At 44.0% G+C, this 16,677-nt stretch overlaps 1 protein-coding gene across 6 annotated transcripts in view; it reads right to left on the bottom strand.

The window, feature by feature from the left end:
- Positions 1–10,839, bottom strand: part of WWC3 (WWC family member 3) — a 103,756-nt gene extending 92,917 nt beyond the window's left edge. For all 6 annotated transcript variants that reach the window (XM_055802242.1, XM_055802244.1, XM_055802245.1 and 3 more), the window contains exon 1: positions 10,507–10,839. In XM_055802242.1, coding sequence (XP_055658217.1) covers positions 10,507–10,715 — 209 coding nt within the window. In that variant the 5' untranslated portion in view covers positions 10,716–10,839. The remainder of the gene's footprint in view (positions 1–10,506) is intronic.
- Between the last annotated feature and the right edge of the window lie 5,838 nt (positions 10,840–16,677).

The raw sequence follows: 16,677 nt of genomic DNA, 5'->3' as shown, positions 1-16,677 counted from the left end.
ATTGACCTATGATCCAACAGCCATGATGGTCATTAAATCCATTTTTCTTGGGTTTTGTGGTTAACTTTGAAGTTTGGGGTTAGGGGATTTTTTACCTATGTGGTATATCATACCTGTAATAGTGTCAGTCTTAGTCTTATCCAAAGAATGTAATCTGGGGGAAGCAGAAGACACACAAGTGGTCAAACGGTAATTTCCAAATACATGCAATGCTTTCTCCATCTACTAATTATCCCTATATTGCCAAAAAAAAACCCCAAAAACAAAAAACAAAAATAACCAAACCAAAAAAACAAACTTAGTTTACTTTTTATTCTGAAATTCTCTTTTAAGCATGCACGGAATTGCTGTTCAAGTCAAGTAACTTTGGACTGTAACCTTTGAGGAGTGTGTCACAATTTGTTTATGCTATAGAATTAAGATAATTATGCGGTACTTCAGCTGCCTTTCCAAACATGGATAAGCCTCTCTTTCTAAGAATGTGTTGTATATTAAGGTTTTTTTAGAAGTCTTATTTTTAGCTGTTTAAACTGTAATCCAAAATTAAATAAATATTTTTAAATATTATGCATTTTCAGCTTTGATATCAAACTTTGCCTTTTGCCATAAAGAATCCCAATCACTGTGTGTGAAAGAGCTTCAGCCTAAGTACCATACAAATCAAAATAGTTAACAAGATTCTCCACAGATAGTTCATCTTGAAAATAACTCTTTCAGAAAGCTATGAAAGATAGCCTTTGATTCTCTGTTGCTGGTTCAAGGGTGTTGATATCACTGTACTTTATTTTTGTCCCACTGCCTATTAAATATACTGAAATAGAAAAGTCTTTGGAAAAAAAAATAAAAAAACTAGTCACTTCAGTTTTTGATATTCACTAATTCAGCCCTTGATGGCAATCAGCTCCTTCAGCCAGAAAAGCCAGTGGTACAGCACAGAATTGCCTACCTCTTGCAAACCATAGGGAGACCACCAAGCTCATCACTAGACACAAGACTTTCCTACTCCAGTAAACACTCACAAAAAGGCAGAGAAATGAACAGAGATATTCTCCAGCTTATCCAATCATGCAATGCATTTCTAGAGCAAGCCTCACCAGGAGGCTAGCTGTACTAAATGGCTGACTCCAACAATTCAACGGGACATTAAAAGTGACAGATCATCTCTCACCATGCTTTTAGCACACCCTAATTATACTAAATCCAAATTAATTTTCCTATCTGGAACAGAATCAAGAAATTATTAAGACCATTGTAGCATGGCAGAACAAAGCCTACATCCCTGTTCCCTTGCCATTAATGACTAGTTAAGAACTGAAGGAATTTTCTCCACAAAATAGGCTTGAGATTGGTAGCAAGGCAAAAAACACATCAGAGTCTCTGCTCCTCTCCATAAGAAAAGAGACAAAAATTTTGTTCATCTAATTCAGATATTATAATCTCCTCCTCTATGACCTGGCAATTTCAATCTTGACCCGTTCAGGTCCCTTAAAAAATTCCCCAGTCACACCGTCACAATCTTTTGATGAGTTATAGCTCCAAGCACTGGTAACAAAGCCACCTTCCGAGTCCCCCCAGTAGCTGCGCTGCAATTTTTGTTATTACCTCGATGTGCCTTTTCACACTCCACCATTCCTCAGTTACACCCTGTACTTCTACACGCAACGGAGATCTTCCTTGGAGGTGCTCCACTGTCAAGATCCTCCCCACGTCTAGCTGATCTTGGATTCAGTTCCCTCTCACACAGCTCTCCCTCCCAGGTACAGGCAGCACTGCTGATACCCTCCCCAGGCACCCATCTGATCCTAGATCCAGTTCTCTCACACACCAACTTTGCTCCCTGCCAGCAAGGGCAACACTCACCACTGACTTCACCAAATCTCTCACGGGTGTTTCCAAGCCATTGCCGATACCCCAAACTCAGTCCTCAAATCAGTTCTGCTGCTTGCAGACCTCTCACTTCTTAATAGCCACTTCAATGCTGCTACTTAACTGAAAAACTCTGACACCTATTTAATTGACTTTTGTTGGCTTTTATACGTCCATCTTACATCTGAAAATTGAATCCTTCCTTCTTCTACATAACTTGAAGCTTGTTCAGAGGTGTGCTGTTTTACTACGGGGCTATTTTAAAAATCAGTAGTCAGGACTGCCATTCACAAAGAGGATTTACTCAAAGCAGGTTTTAAACTGACTCATCACTTTTGCCTAATCCAATTCCTCATAGAATTAAACTTAATTGACATAAGCCACTTAAATACCCATCTGCCCTGAAGGTTAAGTCAGCTTAGGGAACTAAATCGGCTGAAAACTACCCTCCCCCAAAAAAGACAATTAAATACTGCACAGGGGTTTTTTTGCTAATTCATCTTACCGTAAGGTCAGATAAGCACTGGTACCAGTGCAAGAGAGGGGTGAGACCATGTGGCTGGCGGAGAGAACACTGCTGCTTTTGGCAGCCCCTAACCAGTAGCTCAAGGGTGCTGTATTGCAAAACCTTGCTGAGCACGCACGCTGCTCTGCCACAGCAGGCAGAGAGGTAGGAAAAGTACCTAGTGCATGTTTTCTTTAGCTAGCTTCTTTCAACCAGAAACAAGTTGAAGATTACTTAAAAGCTGTGATAGTGGCTGGCTTTGCTGGTGAATGTGAACTGTCACATCTGTAGCAGATAACATATTCAGGAAGTTCTATTTTTAACTGTAAGCAGAAAAAGTATTAACTTTTACTTTGTTTCACTACAATATCAACTACATACTTCTTTTTGGCCTCACACACAACTTTACAAACCTCTAACTTCCAGTAGACAGCACAAAATTATAAACGAACATTATGTTTAACAGGCACCTCTGTGAAGCTTAAACAGGACTTTGCTATAGAAAGTTTTTTTTATTGCCTACAAGACATTTGTTCTTATGTTTGCACAGTGCTGTCACTGTATTTACATTCACTAAAAACACGAAGTTGTTATCTCTCGAACTAAACTTATCACTGCAATCCAAGCCTAAATAAGAATTTTTTCTCCAGATAACAGAACTTAAAACCCAGCCCTAGCCTTGTGACATTTCACATCTTGCATTCTCACGTGTGCAGATTATAGATCCTGAAAAGCAGACATTTCCCCCTCACACCCTTTAGAAGGTATGTTATGCAAATACCCAGTTTTCTTTTGACAATGCTTGGTGCTGTTTAATGACAATAAACACAACCATTATGCCTACACTGACTCAGACATGCGCTGATTTATACATACAAGAAATAGGAAAGTACCTTCACCGACAGTTTTAAGCACCAAAAATATCAGACCGATCACTGTTTCTCAGTTTATAAAATGCAATGCATATGGTGAGGCAGTCAATACAATCTCACAGAACCTTTCAGAAGCCCTCATAACATCTGCCATCACATTGCTGTAACACACTGAAGTCACAAGCGCTAATGTAGTCCTTTCTAGCATGCACACAAATACAATAAAGCAGATGTCTGCATTCCTTATCTAATTGCTGAAAATACATCCATTTAGAGGCAAAATCTACACATGCACACAAAAAACCCTTCACCTTTAACAAAATGTTAAGAAGCTTAACAGTGGTTTCTTATTAATGAGGTTACCGTCTTCTTAACAGCTGTTTTGATGCATTAGCACGCATGCATTAGGTCACGCAGTTTTATGCTACCTGATCTAGATTTTCAAAGTGTATGTATTTTAACCAACAAAAAAACAAATAAATAAACCACAATTCACTACTATTGTACTGTAAGGAAAACATTTCACCTTTAGGAAGAAACAGCGGATGCCTCTGACCTCTACTTCACGAGACTCTGCAAAACTACTAAAAATATTTATAAACCTCAATGACTGGAAATGTAGCACTCATTTTTAACAACACTGAATTAAAAGAAAACATGAATGCTCACTTCGTACAGGCATTGCTTTTTCCCAAGCAACATAAGTCAAACAAGAAGTCAAAAGCTACTTTAAAACATGTACATCAGAGAGGTGTGATAGGGGGAGGGCAATAATTTAAAATTATTTACCATTAATCAGCTGATTAACATTTACTCGTTATCAGAATCTATCAATCCAATGAAAGACTCTGCTTGAAAAACATACCTAATACTAATGCATGTTAATTCTAGGATGCTTGCACCTACATTCATTTTTAACCATAACCATTTTCACGGGAATCGCTCACAATATAAAGTTAAATATCTGCCTGTTTGAAGATCTACCAGCCAAGATGAATGTATCCCTCCCCTGAAAGGCAGAGAAGTAGACTTACCATAGCATATATATATGTGAAACTTTCAAAACAAATGTCAGATACAGCATGCTTTTAGAAATATTACTGAATTATTCTGAACAAGAACTAAAGTACAAATATATGCAGATTTCCCAGGGAGGCTTAGGGTACTGCAGCCTTTTCTCAACACCATGTGCTGCAGTATGTATTCCCAGTCATATGCCAGGAGAGCAGCTGCACAGCTGCATGGCTTTCCCATACACGCTCTGGCCGCATCCAGGCTTGACAGTTGCACAGAAAATTCAAAACATCTGGATCTCAAGTACTACTTTATATGCAATGCTTTTAATATAAATTCTATCAAGTCCACCGTATTTACTGCTAACTTGAGGTAATCAAATGATACAGTGACCCAGATACCTCAAGGGACAGGAATAAATTGGATTTCTTCCTTGCTGTATTAAGAGAAACAACCAGATAGATAAGCTCTCCACTTTCTAATGAAGGGATGGCTGCTATGCCGGTCCTTATGAAATCCATTTAGAGAGAGATATATATTATATGTAGGTCAAATGCTATATCATGCAATGGAGGCAACAAAAATACATGGTCATAGACAATGGGACTTCAAGCAATAGCTGACTTAAACCAGGCATATAAAATTGAATTAGGTAATTTCATCTAGAGAGCTAAAGGAGTAGAAAAACTACTCCAACATTTAATATCTCTTACCATTAAAAACATATCGTATTTCTGGTTTCAACTTCTGACTATCAGATACTATTATAAATCTACTAAACAAAAGAGCTCTGTATCATCTCTTTTTATGAAGAATATGCAAACCACTTCCTGAGCACCTTGTGTCAGGATAAAAACTGAATAAATTCAGCTCTTTTACTCTCATGGGAGAACATGTTTTCCAGATCCATACTAATTCAAATTTTTTTTTCTGTTTAGAATCATCTCCACCTCTTGCAAGCTTGGCACTGACAGCCTAGAGAGCCAATTTAGAAAATCGTAACCAAATTAGTATTTCAGTAGTTCTGCTCCCCTTGAAAAATTTTCAAAGCATCACTTCCAAAACTACATTTCTGTACTCTATAGGTTACATTTTATGTTTTCCATTAACTGTGTGCATCACAGTCAAACAAAGAATGTGATTTAAATCTGTCCAGTCATGGTAATGTTTTCAGAGGGAATATTAAAATAACTATCAACAATCACTTTGTTTTCTTCCCATTCCACAAACAGCATTAGTTCAAAACAAAATTATGAGTTGACACAGATGATAATCAAAACACAACAAAGAGGAAGTCTGAAAACACATATGAACTTGAAGCAAACTTTTCAAAAATGGCAGTGATACTAACTATTCTGTTGCCTTCATCATTCTTGGAATTGAATTATTTGAATTACAATAATGAATTACAATAATTGTGACTCTCAGTGCAGGGGTTTAAGCCAGGCCCAGAAAAATGCTATTTCTGAAAAACAGTGCTTCTTCCAATCGCCTTCGGGTTGCTGAGTAATGTCAACTGGACAGATATGTTTCAAAACTCTAAGAGATACTCTCTTGCCTTGACAAAGAGGCCAGTGCCTTTCTAACTGTATCACACACTGGTGCGCCAAAGGATCCTTTGCCTCACCAGAGATGCACATCTTCCAATTTGGGCAAAAGACTTCAGAAGCGATTCTTGTTACTTCACAACCCTCTGATCTGGCCTCAGGATCTTTGCTCCTCTTCATGTATCAAATAAGGCAAGAAAACATACGAAAACATAGTTTTGTCACTAAAAATGCTCTCTTAATACCAAACAAGAAGTAGTTAAGTGACTTAAGCCTGGAATTTTCTCGCTTCAAATATCTGAGATATTATCTTGATTTAAGCTTTCTACTTGCAGTCTCCTATTGCTTTATAATACCAACTGGGGAAAGATAAGTCACATTGTGCAGCATCACACGAGCATGTGGATTTGAGCACCTCACTCTGACACTTGCTGTCACAGAGGTAACAACAGTTCTAACAGACTGTCTTTGTCCTATCAGACAGAGAGAAGAGGCAAACTGAGTAATACAGACATTTGCTAAAAGCAATTAAATTATGAGAATAAAGTCCTGAAATAGTTCAGAAAAAAACAACCAGCACTTCTGGACTTCTCTGCCCATTACTCACTTGAGCATTTCTACTCTGCACCCCTAGTAACACTGATACCTGCCTAGTGACTTCCCCAAGTTGACTCCTTGTTTCCAGCCCATTAGCCTTTCCTGCTTATTTCCAATCTCTACAATTCTGATTTTTCATCAGGCTCCTCGTCCTGCACATCTTACACTTCCTGACCCCCATCCTTACATTTCACACACAATTCTTATATTTTACCTTCCAGCTTCACCTGGGCATTGCATGCTCCCCCACATAGCTATTTTCTGACTCTGAAGATTCCGCATCCAAACTCAGTGCTCCTCCTTTTCCCTCGGGGTTCCCTGCACAGCCAAGAAAAGAGCTGACACCTTCACACCCTGAACTCTCACCAGACTGGTTTCTTCTTACCTGTTTTTCCCTGCCCTACTGGTTTTCAGTCCAGTTCCCCCGGTTTTTTCTTCCCAGGCTTCAGGTGCTATCCTCCTTCTCCCTACCCCCAACTCCTTATTGCTTTGCTTTTCACCAAAATTTCCGCCCCTTCTATCAAATTCCAAGGACGACCCTACTTATTCCCATAATCCTTGTTCCAACCCACCTCTTCTAGAAGGCCAGGGTTTTTCTCCTGTGCACAAGTTACGCAGTGGTTAGGTCTCAGAATTAAGATGCTGATGTCGGACACAGGATAAAAAAACTCTGATTTCAGTCCAGCTTGCAGGAAGTTTCTGCAAAGGCATCTGCTAAAATCTAAGTCTTTACCCAGCCCATACTGATTTTTCAATTCCCCCCAAACTGGCCAAAATAGATGATTTCTCCATGCAAAAACACACCTACACAAGCTTTAAAATTCTTACTCCAAAACAGCATTGCTTAAATCTTCAAACAAGCAAGACAACTTGCTTTGAGAAGCTGAAGGAAACACTCCCTCTTCCCTAGAGTTGTTCCAAAGAAACAACACTGTATTTCAGCTGAAGTTTCCACATACAACAAATGTAACAAGACTCACCAGTTTGGAAACCTTTTGCTAAACTCCAACAGTTTTGGCTAAGCTCTAATCACATGGAAACACAGTCTTGTAACAAACAGCAACAGTACTAAGATTCTTGGTGCCACAAGGACCGCCAATATCAACCACAAATACAGTGAGTCTTTTACAAGATCATTTACAATCCCAGTTATTGACCAGAATTTCAATACAGCAAGTACTGTGCAAACACAAGATAAAAAGGCAGTTCACTCTCTCAAAGAACTTACAATCTATTAAGATAAAAGACAACTACTACCCAGAGATGAAAACATGCAGTGAATGGCTCCATTCCGAGATCTTCAGGATCTGCTACACAACTGTCCACAATGTATTCATTACACACAATCCACACAGATCAACACAGTTATCTTCCCCAGCCTAACCACTAATTTGATACCAAAGATGGAGAAACATCTGCTCACTCTTCTACTATTCTCCCTCTTTTTTCTTCATTTATTCCACTTTTTCTTACCATAGAAAATCAGAAGGTATCCAATTCCAAGTCCTTTATTCCCTCTTACTTTGTATTATTTTGATTTACCTCCCTTGCCCTCATCACCTTCTCTTACCCAGACTCCAAAACCCTTTATAGAGCACATTTCTCCTTCCTCAACTTCTCAAATTGGTGTTTCCTTCTCTTCTCACCTTCAATAGTAAGAAGGGCGGGGGGGGGGGGGGGGGGGGGGGGGAATTTTGTTTTGTTTTGTTTTCAATCAAATAACTGCTTCAAATGAAATTCACTAACAAAACCATAAAAAAGGCTGAGAAATCTCAGGGGAATGCTGAAAAGAAAAACAAACAACTAATTGCCAGCTACAGGGAAAGAGGTGCCTGTGGGGATGCTTAGGAGACTACTGCCCATAGGAAAGCTTGGAGGTGCTGATTCTCAGAACCCTAATCAAGTGCAGCATGGCCTGAGGTCCCATGGTTTTGTCCAGTTCCTCCTGTATAGAAGCAAAACCACTCAAACACGGAAAGGGGGGGCTGATGTGTCACGCTGCACCAAATTCAAAATGCCGAGGTACATATGATACAGGTAAGGTTGTTCCACCCTCCACTTTTTAAACTTTTTTTTTCCCCAAAATACAGCTTCAGTACCATTTCCTTGCTGCTCTGACCTTTCTCACCCAAGCTTGAGCAGAACACAGCTAACCTGATCCTTTCCTACTTTGCTGCTGCCCACAGGAATCTGAATAGCTGCAATGAAAACCAGAGACTGGTCACTTCCCGCTATGCGGAAGAACACAGATGTCTCACTAAAGTAACAACAGTAGTCTATTCTCCACGAGAGATTAACTCTGCAATCATAAAACTAGCTCCTGCTACTTGACTTCTGTAGAAACCACTGATACATGCTCATGAAAACATCTTGTCTTTTCTATCTGCCCCGATGTAAATGTCTCAGTCTCTGCTCCACAGCCTGTTCTTACTCCAAGTGAAAAATAAAAAAAGTTTAAACACTGGTGTGAAATATTTAGACCAATTTTCAAGCATCGTGTGGCATTTCAATTATTTCTTCAAAACATGAAGTCATAACTTTAGCAATGCTGTAAGTTGAACGGTAACTGAATTGAAACACTCTAGTAAATGGCTAAATCTTTTTCATTATTTTCTGTATGCAAGATATTCCAAAAAACATACAGAAAAGCCACAGACATGTTGCTATGTCATCGGTTACCTTTAGAACAGCATATTACAAATTAAGCTAACAACATGTATATGCATTTTAATGTAGAAAATTGTGCTATCTAAAGCATACTAACAAAGATGTAATGCCTCAGCAAAAAATTATGTGCGTGCGTAAGTATGTCTAAATAATGAGACAAAAGATCTTGATCTGATAGGTGAATATTTAGGCCATTTAAACAGTTATGTATCATTGTGCAAGACTACAGGAATCTCTCACATTACTACAGTCTTTAACCCAGGCTGTGCTTAAACGTTTCTGTGGCCTGCTTAACATTCCAGGCATACTTCTGGCAAGGTAGCTCTGGCTGAGGTTCAAACTGTCCTTGTCCAACTTTCACTTACTATAAAAACATTGTTTAATATAGAAAAGTATACACAGAGACATATGTTTCTTATTTTGCAGACACCTAGAATACTGACACTTGTGTTCACTAACTTTGCGTGGAAATTTTTAGGCCAATGCTTCCAAACAGCGTTGTACCTACCGGGCAGGACCCGCTACAGATAGTCCACGCTTCCACCAGCTTTAAGCCACGACGCTTAAATATTGCTTATAACGCAATTCTACTGAAAAACACAGAAGCAAGCCGCCCGTATTTATTCACCCTAATTAAAACGAGAAGGCCTAACTCGGTCTCACCACGCACCGCCGGGCCTGAGAGACGTGAAAACTCTGTCCCGAAACAGCGCAGACGGGTAATTTGCAGCAGACCGCGTATTTGTCAAATTAACTGCAGGAATTTACCGGGTTGCTTACCTCCACACAGCGTTATCTTTTATGAGGAGGTAATCTACCAAATTACTTCAGCATGCCTCCAGCCTGCTGCTGCCAATTAGTTCAGCCCGGCTAATAAATCAGGATGGCCGAGCCCTTCGGTTCCAGTGGGGCTAGCCCGGCATCTGAGGTACCAACAGAGGCGGCACGTTCCTGCCTCCCCATCTCCCCGCACACACGGACAACACTCGGTCTAAGCGCCCGCCACGGGCAAAAAAAGCCTTAATTCCCTTTTTTAACTTGGTCTAATTGAACACCTACGCCGGCGACAAACCCGTCAGCCGCCGCGGTAGGGGCTCTGCCCCTCACGTCTCCACACGCACCGGCCCAGGGCCGGCGTGACAGGGCCCCCGCACCCCGGGCCGCCCTCCCGCTCGGGGGCGAAGCGAGGCGAGGCGGAGCGGACAGGGGCACCGGCGGCCCCGCCGCCCACACCCTGCCCGCGGCGGCGGCCAGGGGAAGGAAAATGTCGCCGACGGGGCCGGGCCCGGCCAGGCCGCCGAGGGGCAGCGGGCGCGGAGAGTGGGACGGGGAGGCCTCCCCTGCTCGGCGGCGGGGCCGGCGCTCGGCGAAGTGAACCGCGCCCGGGCCCTCCTTCCCCCGGGATCTCCCTCGTCCGCCGGCGACTCCCGCCCCTTACCTGTCCCGGGGGTCGATCCACGAGGTCTGCCGGGTGTTATGGTCGATGTAAAAGACTCGCCCATCGAAGTCCCTCGCCTCCTCCCAGCCAGCGGGCAGCGGTAGCTCCGAGCTCTCCCGGCCCCGCTGCCCGCCCGCCGGCGGCCCGCCGCCCTGTCCTGCCGCCACTTGCTGCTGCCGCCGCCGCCGCCCGCCGCTCAACCACGGCATGGCCGCTCCGCCGCCGGGCCGACGCTGCCGCCCAGCTCCGGCCGAAACGCGCTCCCCGCCCGCCGCCGCCGGGGCAGCTCCCGTCCCGCCCGGGCCGCGGCCGCCCGCCGCCGCCTCCTCCTCTTCCTCCTCCTCCTCCAGCACTAACAGGCCGCCCCGCAGGGAGCGGGACTCGGGCGGCTCCGGCTGCGCCGCGCCGGGCTCATCCTCCCCCGCGCCAGTCCCGCTCCGCGCCGGGACCAGCCCCGCCGCGCTCCCTAACCCCGCCCGGGACCTGCCCCGCGCCGCCGCGGCTCCCAGCCCCCGAGCTCGGCCCGCCGGCCCGAGCGCCCCCGCCCCGCCGCTCAGCAGCGCCCCGCCGTCGCCTCCCCCCGCTCCCGCCCGGCGCCTGCCCCGGCCATCTTCCCTCCCTCCCTCCGCCAGGGCCCGGCCCCCGCCTCCGCCCCGCCCGGCTGTTCCCACGCCGCCGAGGGCCGGCCCGGCCGGGGAAGACCCTCCCGCACCGGCCCTTTCCCCCGGCCCGGCCCGGGCCTGCGGGGCTGGAGGGAAGCGGCGGGGCCCCGTCGGGCGGCCGCACCCCGCGCCGCGGAAGCCGGGCCCAAACCCAGACACGTCGGCTACGGAGTGAGGGCGGCAGCCCTCCGCCCCGGGCCCGGGCCGGGGGAAGGTGGCTGAGGCCCCACCGGGGCCCGTCCTGTCCCGCCCCGGGGCCTGTGCTCTGCCACGGCCCGCTGGGAACGGCGGGGAGGCGGGGGGGCGCAGGGAAGGGGGAGCCATGGCCGGCCTTCTCGCCGGGTCATGCATCCCTCAGCGCCCACCCGAAAAGCCTTGGGAGCGCTGAGCAACCTGGATGCGCATAGGGACGTGGGGAAGGGACGGGTGTCCGCTGCAGAGCCACTAAAGGTGATGGAGGAGAGGTGTCACAGCGACCGTGCTGTCCCGATGCTTGGATAATGGTTGGTGGAAAATTATACATCCACCTTGCTGGACACCTCAGCTCAGTCCCCTAATTTCACCCTGCAGAGCAGAAAGCAGCTGTGTCTGGTTTGACCTGAGCCTGCAAGGCAGAGTTCCAGCTACCACCTAGAATTAAATTCCCCAAAACTTAGTTAAAACAGGGTTAAAGTTGGCCTGTTGTACTTTATGCCTTTCCAGGACGCTGACTTCAGCAAAATCTTTGGAAATAAAGAGTTAAGGTAATGCAGGCAAAGCTTCTGAAAACCAGGAAAGGAGTTAATATATTCTCAAACAACCTGAACTCAGCCCCCTGAAACTGGCAATACCCTGCCAGGGATTATATTGCAATTCCAATTATGTTCCACTTGCATTCACCATTTTAAGTTACAGCTCTATGAACATTAATTGCTGCAGTGTGCTTATAAAGGCAGGAAAATAGAGGACTTTTGCTCCTGGCTTCTTAGGCCATTCTCTCTTCTCCTCACCCCATTAGTTATCAAGGAACAGATATAGATAAGGTGGCAGATCAGGTGTTTTACCTATGTTTCAAAAGGTTATTTCAATAGTAGTAGGCTGGAGTCTTCTTACCAGGGCTATTGTCAGCAGTGAGGTGTGACAGGAGAGTAATATGTGGGTTTAGGGATGATTTCATACCAAAAGATTTCATACCAAAGCAGGGTATGAAACTCCGAGGGCAATGGTGAAGTAGGTGAAAAATGTGGTGAAGGTGTAAAATTTAGCAAATGCAACATTGTAGACCTGATCTTCAAACACACAACAGCTTATGTTTGGATCAGCATCTTTCAATGGAGAGTTTGCTTCAGCAAACTCCTGGGTGTTAGGCTGTCTCATGTGGCCCCAGGAGTTCAGCATATCTCCAGGAGGAAGGTGCTGCTTGTGTGTTACAGATGTTTCTGAGGCATATTTCAGAGAACAGAGTTGAGGCACAGTACAAACTCTCTTTTTCAGTGGTTGCAAGTTCCATTATGTTAAGTATGTCTTCCAGGTTTTCACAGGTTTTATTTAGCAGAGGCAGGCATTCTCAAATTTTCCAGGTCTATGGATTTTCTAGTTAAAAAAACCAAACCAAACCAAAACAAAAAACTGTCCACTGTGCACCACAGCTCAGCTCTCCCTTCATTGCTTTTAATGTCCTTGCAGCAATTACCTTAGCACAATGTCTGCACAGCACAGCACCATGCCAAGACACTGGACTAGTTCATAATACCTGGAAGCAGTAGAGCCAGGTTGCTATAATAATCCACCAAGACTAATTAGCCCTGCAGAGGATACGTGCAGCATCACCCTCCAACATGGGCTGGTTCTTCCTCATCAGTCCCCAGAGTCCCAAGAGAGCGTCAAGCTTCAGTGAAGAACCTGTAGCTGAAGGTTGCAGAAACATTGTAATACTGACCGTGGAGGCAGTAAAAAGATTTCAAATGGGTGTGGGGAGCTCAGCACAGAAGTGAGCAAGAGGGGAAACAGCAGGACTGAGCGTGGAATACTTCATTCAGCTCATAGCCCTTCAACTAAATTCTTGTCTTAACTTTGGCAAATTGCTCCAGGTTAGCACCAGAAAAGGACTTGGCTGGACTGTAGTTTCTCAGGCAGAATTATGATGCACATGTTCTGTGTAAAACATGAGCTGTATGTCCAGTGTGGCCTAGATCTCATGGATTCATTATAAGTGCAGTTGAGGATGTATATGCTACTACATAAAGGACAGGTCCAAGATTTTCAGGTGCACTGTGGCTACTTCTGCAACTGGCAGCTTACATCTCCCTAAATGTTGAACAAACATAAAAAAAAAAAGAAATCCTTAGATTCTGCCTGGGCAAAGTTTGCAGGCTAAATGTGAGAATATCTCCTAAAACCCTCAGATTTAAAATTGTCCTAGGCTTTTGATCTAATTTTTAGGCTGTCTGTATCTAGAAAAATCTTTAGCTTCAATTAGGAGCTGAAGCTTCTTAAATGCTCGTGAATTAAGGTGTTGAAAAACCTGATTCCAAGAGTCCAGCCAGCTGTGCACAGAGCTGCCTACAGTACCAGTAGGAAATGACAGGGCTAGCAGTTGCCTCATGAGAATAGAAACTCCCTCTGTCTGCAGCATGCTCATGCCAAAATGCCAGGCAGGAACTCTCAATTATTTTTCAGACCAGTATGGTACCCTTCCTCGGATGTTACCTCATCCTTCTGCCTGTTCCTTTGGAGGAAATGAACAAAGCATTCAGAAGCCAAGGATTATTTTTGAGTAACACAAAAAGGCAAAAAGAGAATAACCTGAAAAAGTCACTGTAGTTTTTATGCCAAAGCACTAATTTGCAATGCGTTTTGTGCCATCCTTCCCCCACAATGAAACTCTCCTGACCCTGCATTGCCGCTTTTCCCTTTTATTTTCTGTCCTCTTCGATGTCTGTTATGCTTCAAGGTGGTAAAGGGAAAGAGAGGGATGGAGAACCTGATGCAACACAGCATATCTCTGGTTTGGTTTGCAGAAAGAAACCCCTCTGCCAAACTAAGATGGCCGGCATAGTATGGAACAGGTGATAAATAGAAGATTTCAACTTAAAAGAGACAGAAGTCTGCCACAGGAAATTAAATGCTTTCAGCACACATTAATCAGTCTGCACAAATGCAAATATATCATATTTCTTATAAAGATTTATCTACATAAATTTACATTAGTCCTTTGTCTCACCTGTATCTTCTCCACATATATATAGTACACATCTCAATTCTCATGTATTTCACACACCTTCATTCCACACCTGTTTTCCTTTCCTTCCATTTTTTTCCACCCACAAACATTGCTCACACATTCACTCATTCCTCAGTCACACCTATTCCCATTAACTCGAAATTACATAAGCAGCTTCTGTTTGTGTACCCTCCCGTGCCATCTTCAGTGTTTATAACCACAGATTCTACCTACACATCTTCCCTGTTATACATGCTTCTACACCCAGGTCTGTAATAGATACCAGAACATTTTCCATAGAAAATGTAGGTAACACTTCCCACTGTAAGTTGTAGATAACAAGTTCCAGCTTTCCTACTGTCCATAGGAGAAGCCCTTAATTCTGCATAAAAATCCCAGCCTCATTTTAGCACTCTACTTCTTTCTCATGATTCCTGGAAAATGGCAGCCAGTCAGAACTGTTATCTCATTGTGTAGAATAACAACTCCATTCTCATCTTCTAGTTGTGAGTACTTATTTGCAATTTATTTCCCATTTCCTAGATCTTCCAACCTGTGTGGGACCTTGATAATGTCTTCACACCTAACTAAAAACTGTCGCTTCTCTGTGATCATAGATGTCATCTGGAATGGCAGAGCAAAGGCTCCTTTGTCACCACTGTCCTGACGCTATCACACTCATCCTGCAAACTGGGGCTTGCTACTTTTCCTGTATCTAACAGAATAAAATCATAAGAGACCGGGACGTATTTTCTCATTAGCTCTGTCCCTTCAGGGCTTTTCTATTCATCACACATACAGATATATGTAAAAATATAAATATAAATTAGAGATAGAGAGGGCCTAGAGATATATATGTACACACATACATGTTCACATACACACAGAAAGGCATCTTGTAAGGCCCATCTCTCCAAACCAAATAAATCTGCACACTGCGTATGACAACCTATTAGCTGGCTGAATCGCTCTGTTCCTGAGAAATCTGTCTCAGGGATGGATCTCCTTGGGCTGCCGTACAGAGATTTAAGCATCCTCCAGCATGGTGGAAACTGTGCTGGCTGCCCCGCTTTTGCAGCCGCAAGCTGGTGTGGCATCTGAAGTTCTTTCAGAGGGTTGCTGGGCAAAGAAGAGATTTGACACTTGAGTTTAAGTATGTGGAACAAGGTGGGACATTGTCCCTTTTGTAGGGGTAGCGATTGAGATGTTATGGAAGAGGAACTGGACAAGCACCAATCCCTGTGGATTACATAGGGGTTCAGGGGTGGTGTAATACCTGACACAGAGATACGGTATGTAGTAGGAAAGGTGATCAACAGTCATCCACTGCAGCGGAACTGAGGAGTAGCGAACCCTCAAACCCTCACTTGCTGTCAGCAGCCAAGAGCAGGGCTCCAGGAACAGATCATCTGTTGATGATCATTCTCTGGCACAGCTATAGCTGTGAAGGGTGCCAGGAAGCAAAGCAGACATGTAAAATCCCTGAGGACTTTCAGGGTGGGAGACAGAGTAGAGAGCTGTGTCTGTGTACACGTGACGGAAGCAAGTCTTTCTCTTTACACACCGAGCAGGCCTGATAAGATACTCTTCCTGAGGCAGGGTATTTCCACATAGAAAACAGGCAGAAAATCCCAAATCAGTGGGAAAAAAACCAGAGGATAAATCTGAATCTAACATGAAGCATAACTGAAAGATTTCACAAACAAGAGTGTTTTATCAGGAGGCATTTATGTAGGGGAAGATTTATTCATTCTGCAACAACAACTCCATCTGAGAAATGCTGAAGCAATCCTACAAGCCTTTTGTATTCATGGGTATTTGCCCCCCTGCTTCTTTTCTTCGTAGTAATTCCAATTAAATGGACCATGGAAGGTCTGTAGTTACAGTCTTTGGGTCAGTAATCCACATCCAGCCAAGGAAATAAATAATAACAAGCTATTGTGTGCTTCACTTCCTGGTAGGGAAGTAACATTACGAGTTGCATTGCCATAGTGCGTAGTATGCATACATGACACGTGAGGTAGTTGGCAAAGAGGACAGTACATCTGGGCACATGAAGAGAATAGTCTCTTACGGTATTTTTGGTTCAAGTGTTAAGGCTGTGGTTAGCTTTTGAATGGATCCGATTCAAGCCCTTAGATACTCACTGCAAAGAAACGTATACATAACTATTTGTTCTCATATCATTATGCCCACAAAACACTGAAATATGTATATAGTGTGCTTGTATAACGCACATTTGAAATTCTGTAGCATACCAAAATTCTTCCTTTATGACACTGATTTAATACGCAGTCTATAGGTAGA

Source organism: Falco peregrinus, chromosome 4 (genome assembly GCF_023634155.1).
Source record: "Falco peregrinus isolate bFalPer1 chromosome 4, bFalPer1.pri, whole genome shotgun sequence".
In the NCBI taxonomy this organism is placed as follows: Eukaryota; Metazoa; Chordata; class Aves; order Falconiformes; family Falconidae; genus Falco; species Falco peregrinus.
This window is presented reverse-complemented; position numbering and strand designations above follow the sequence as displayed.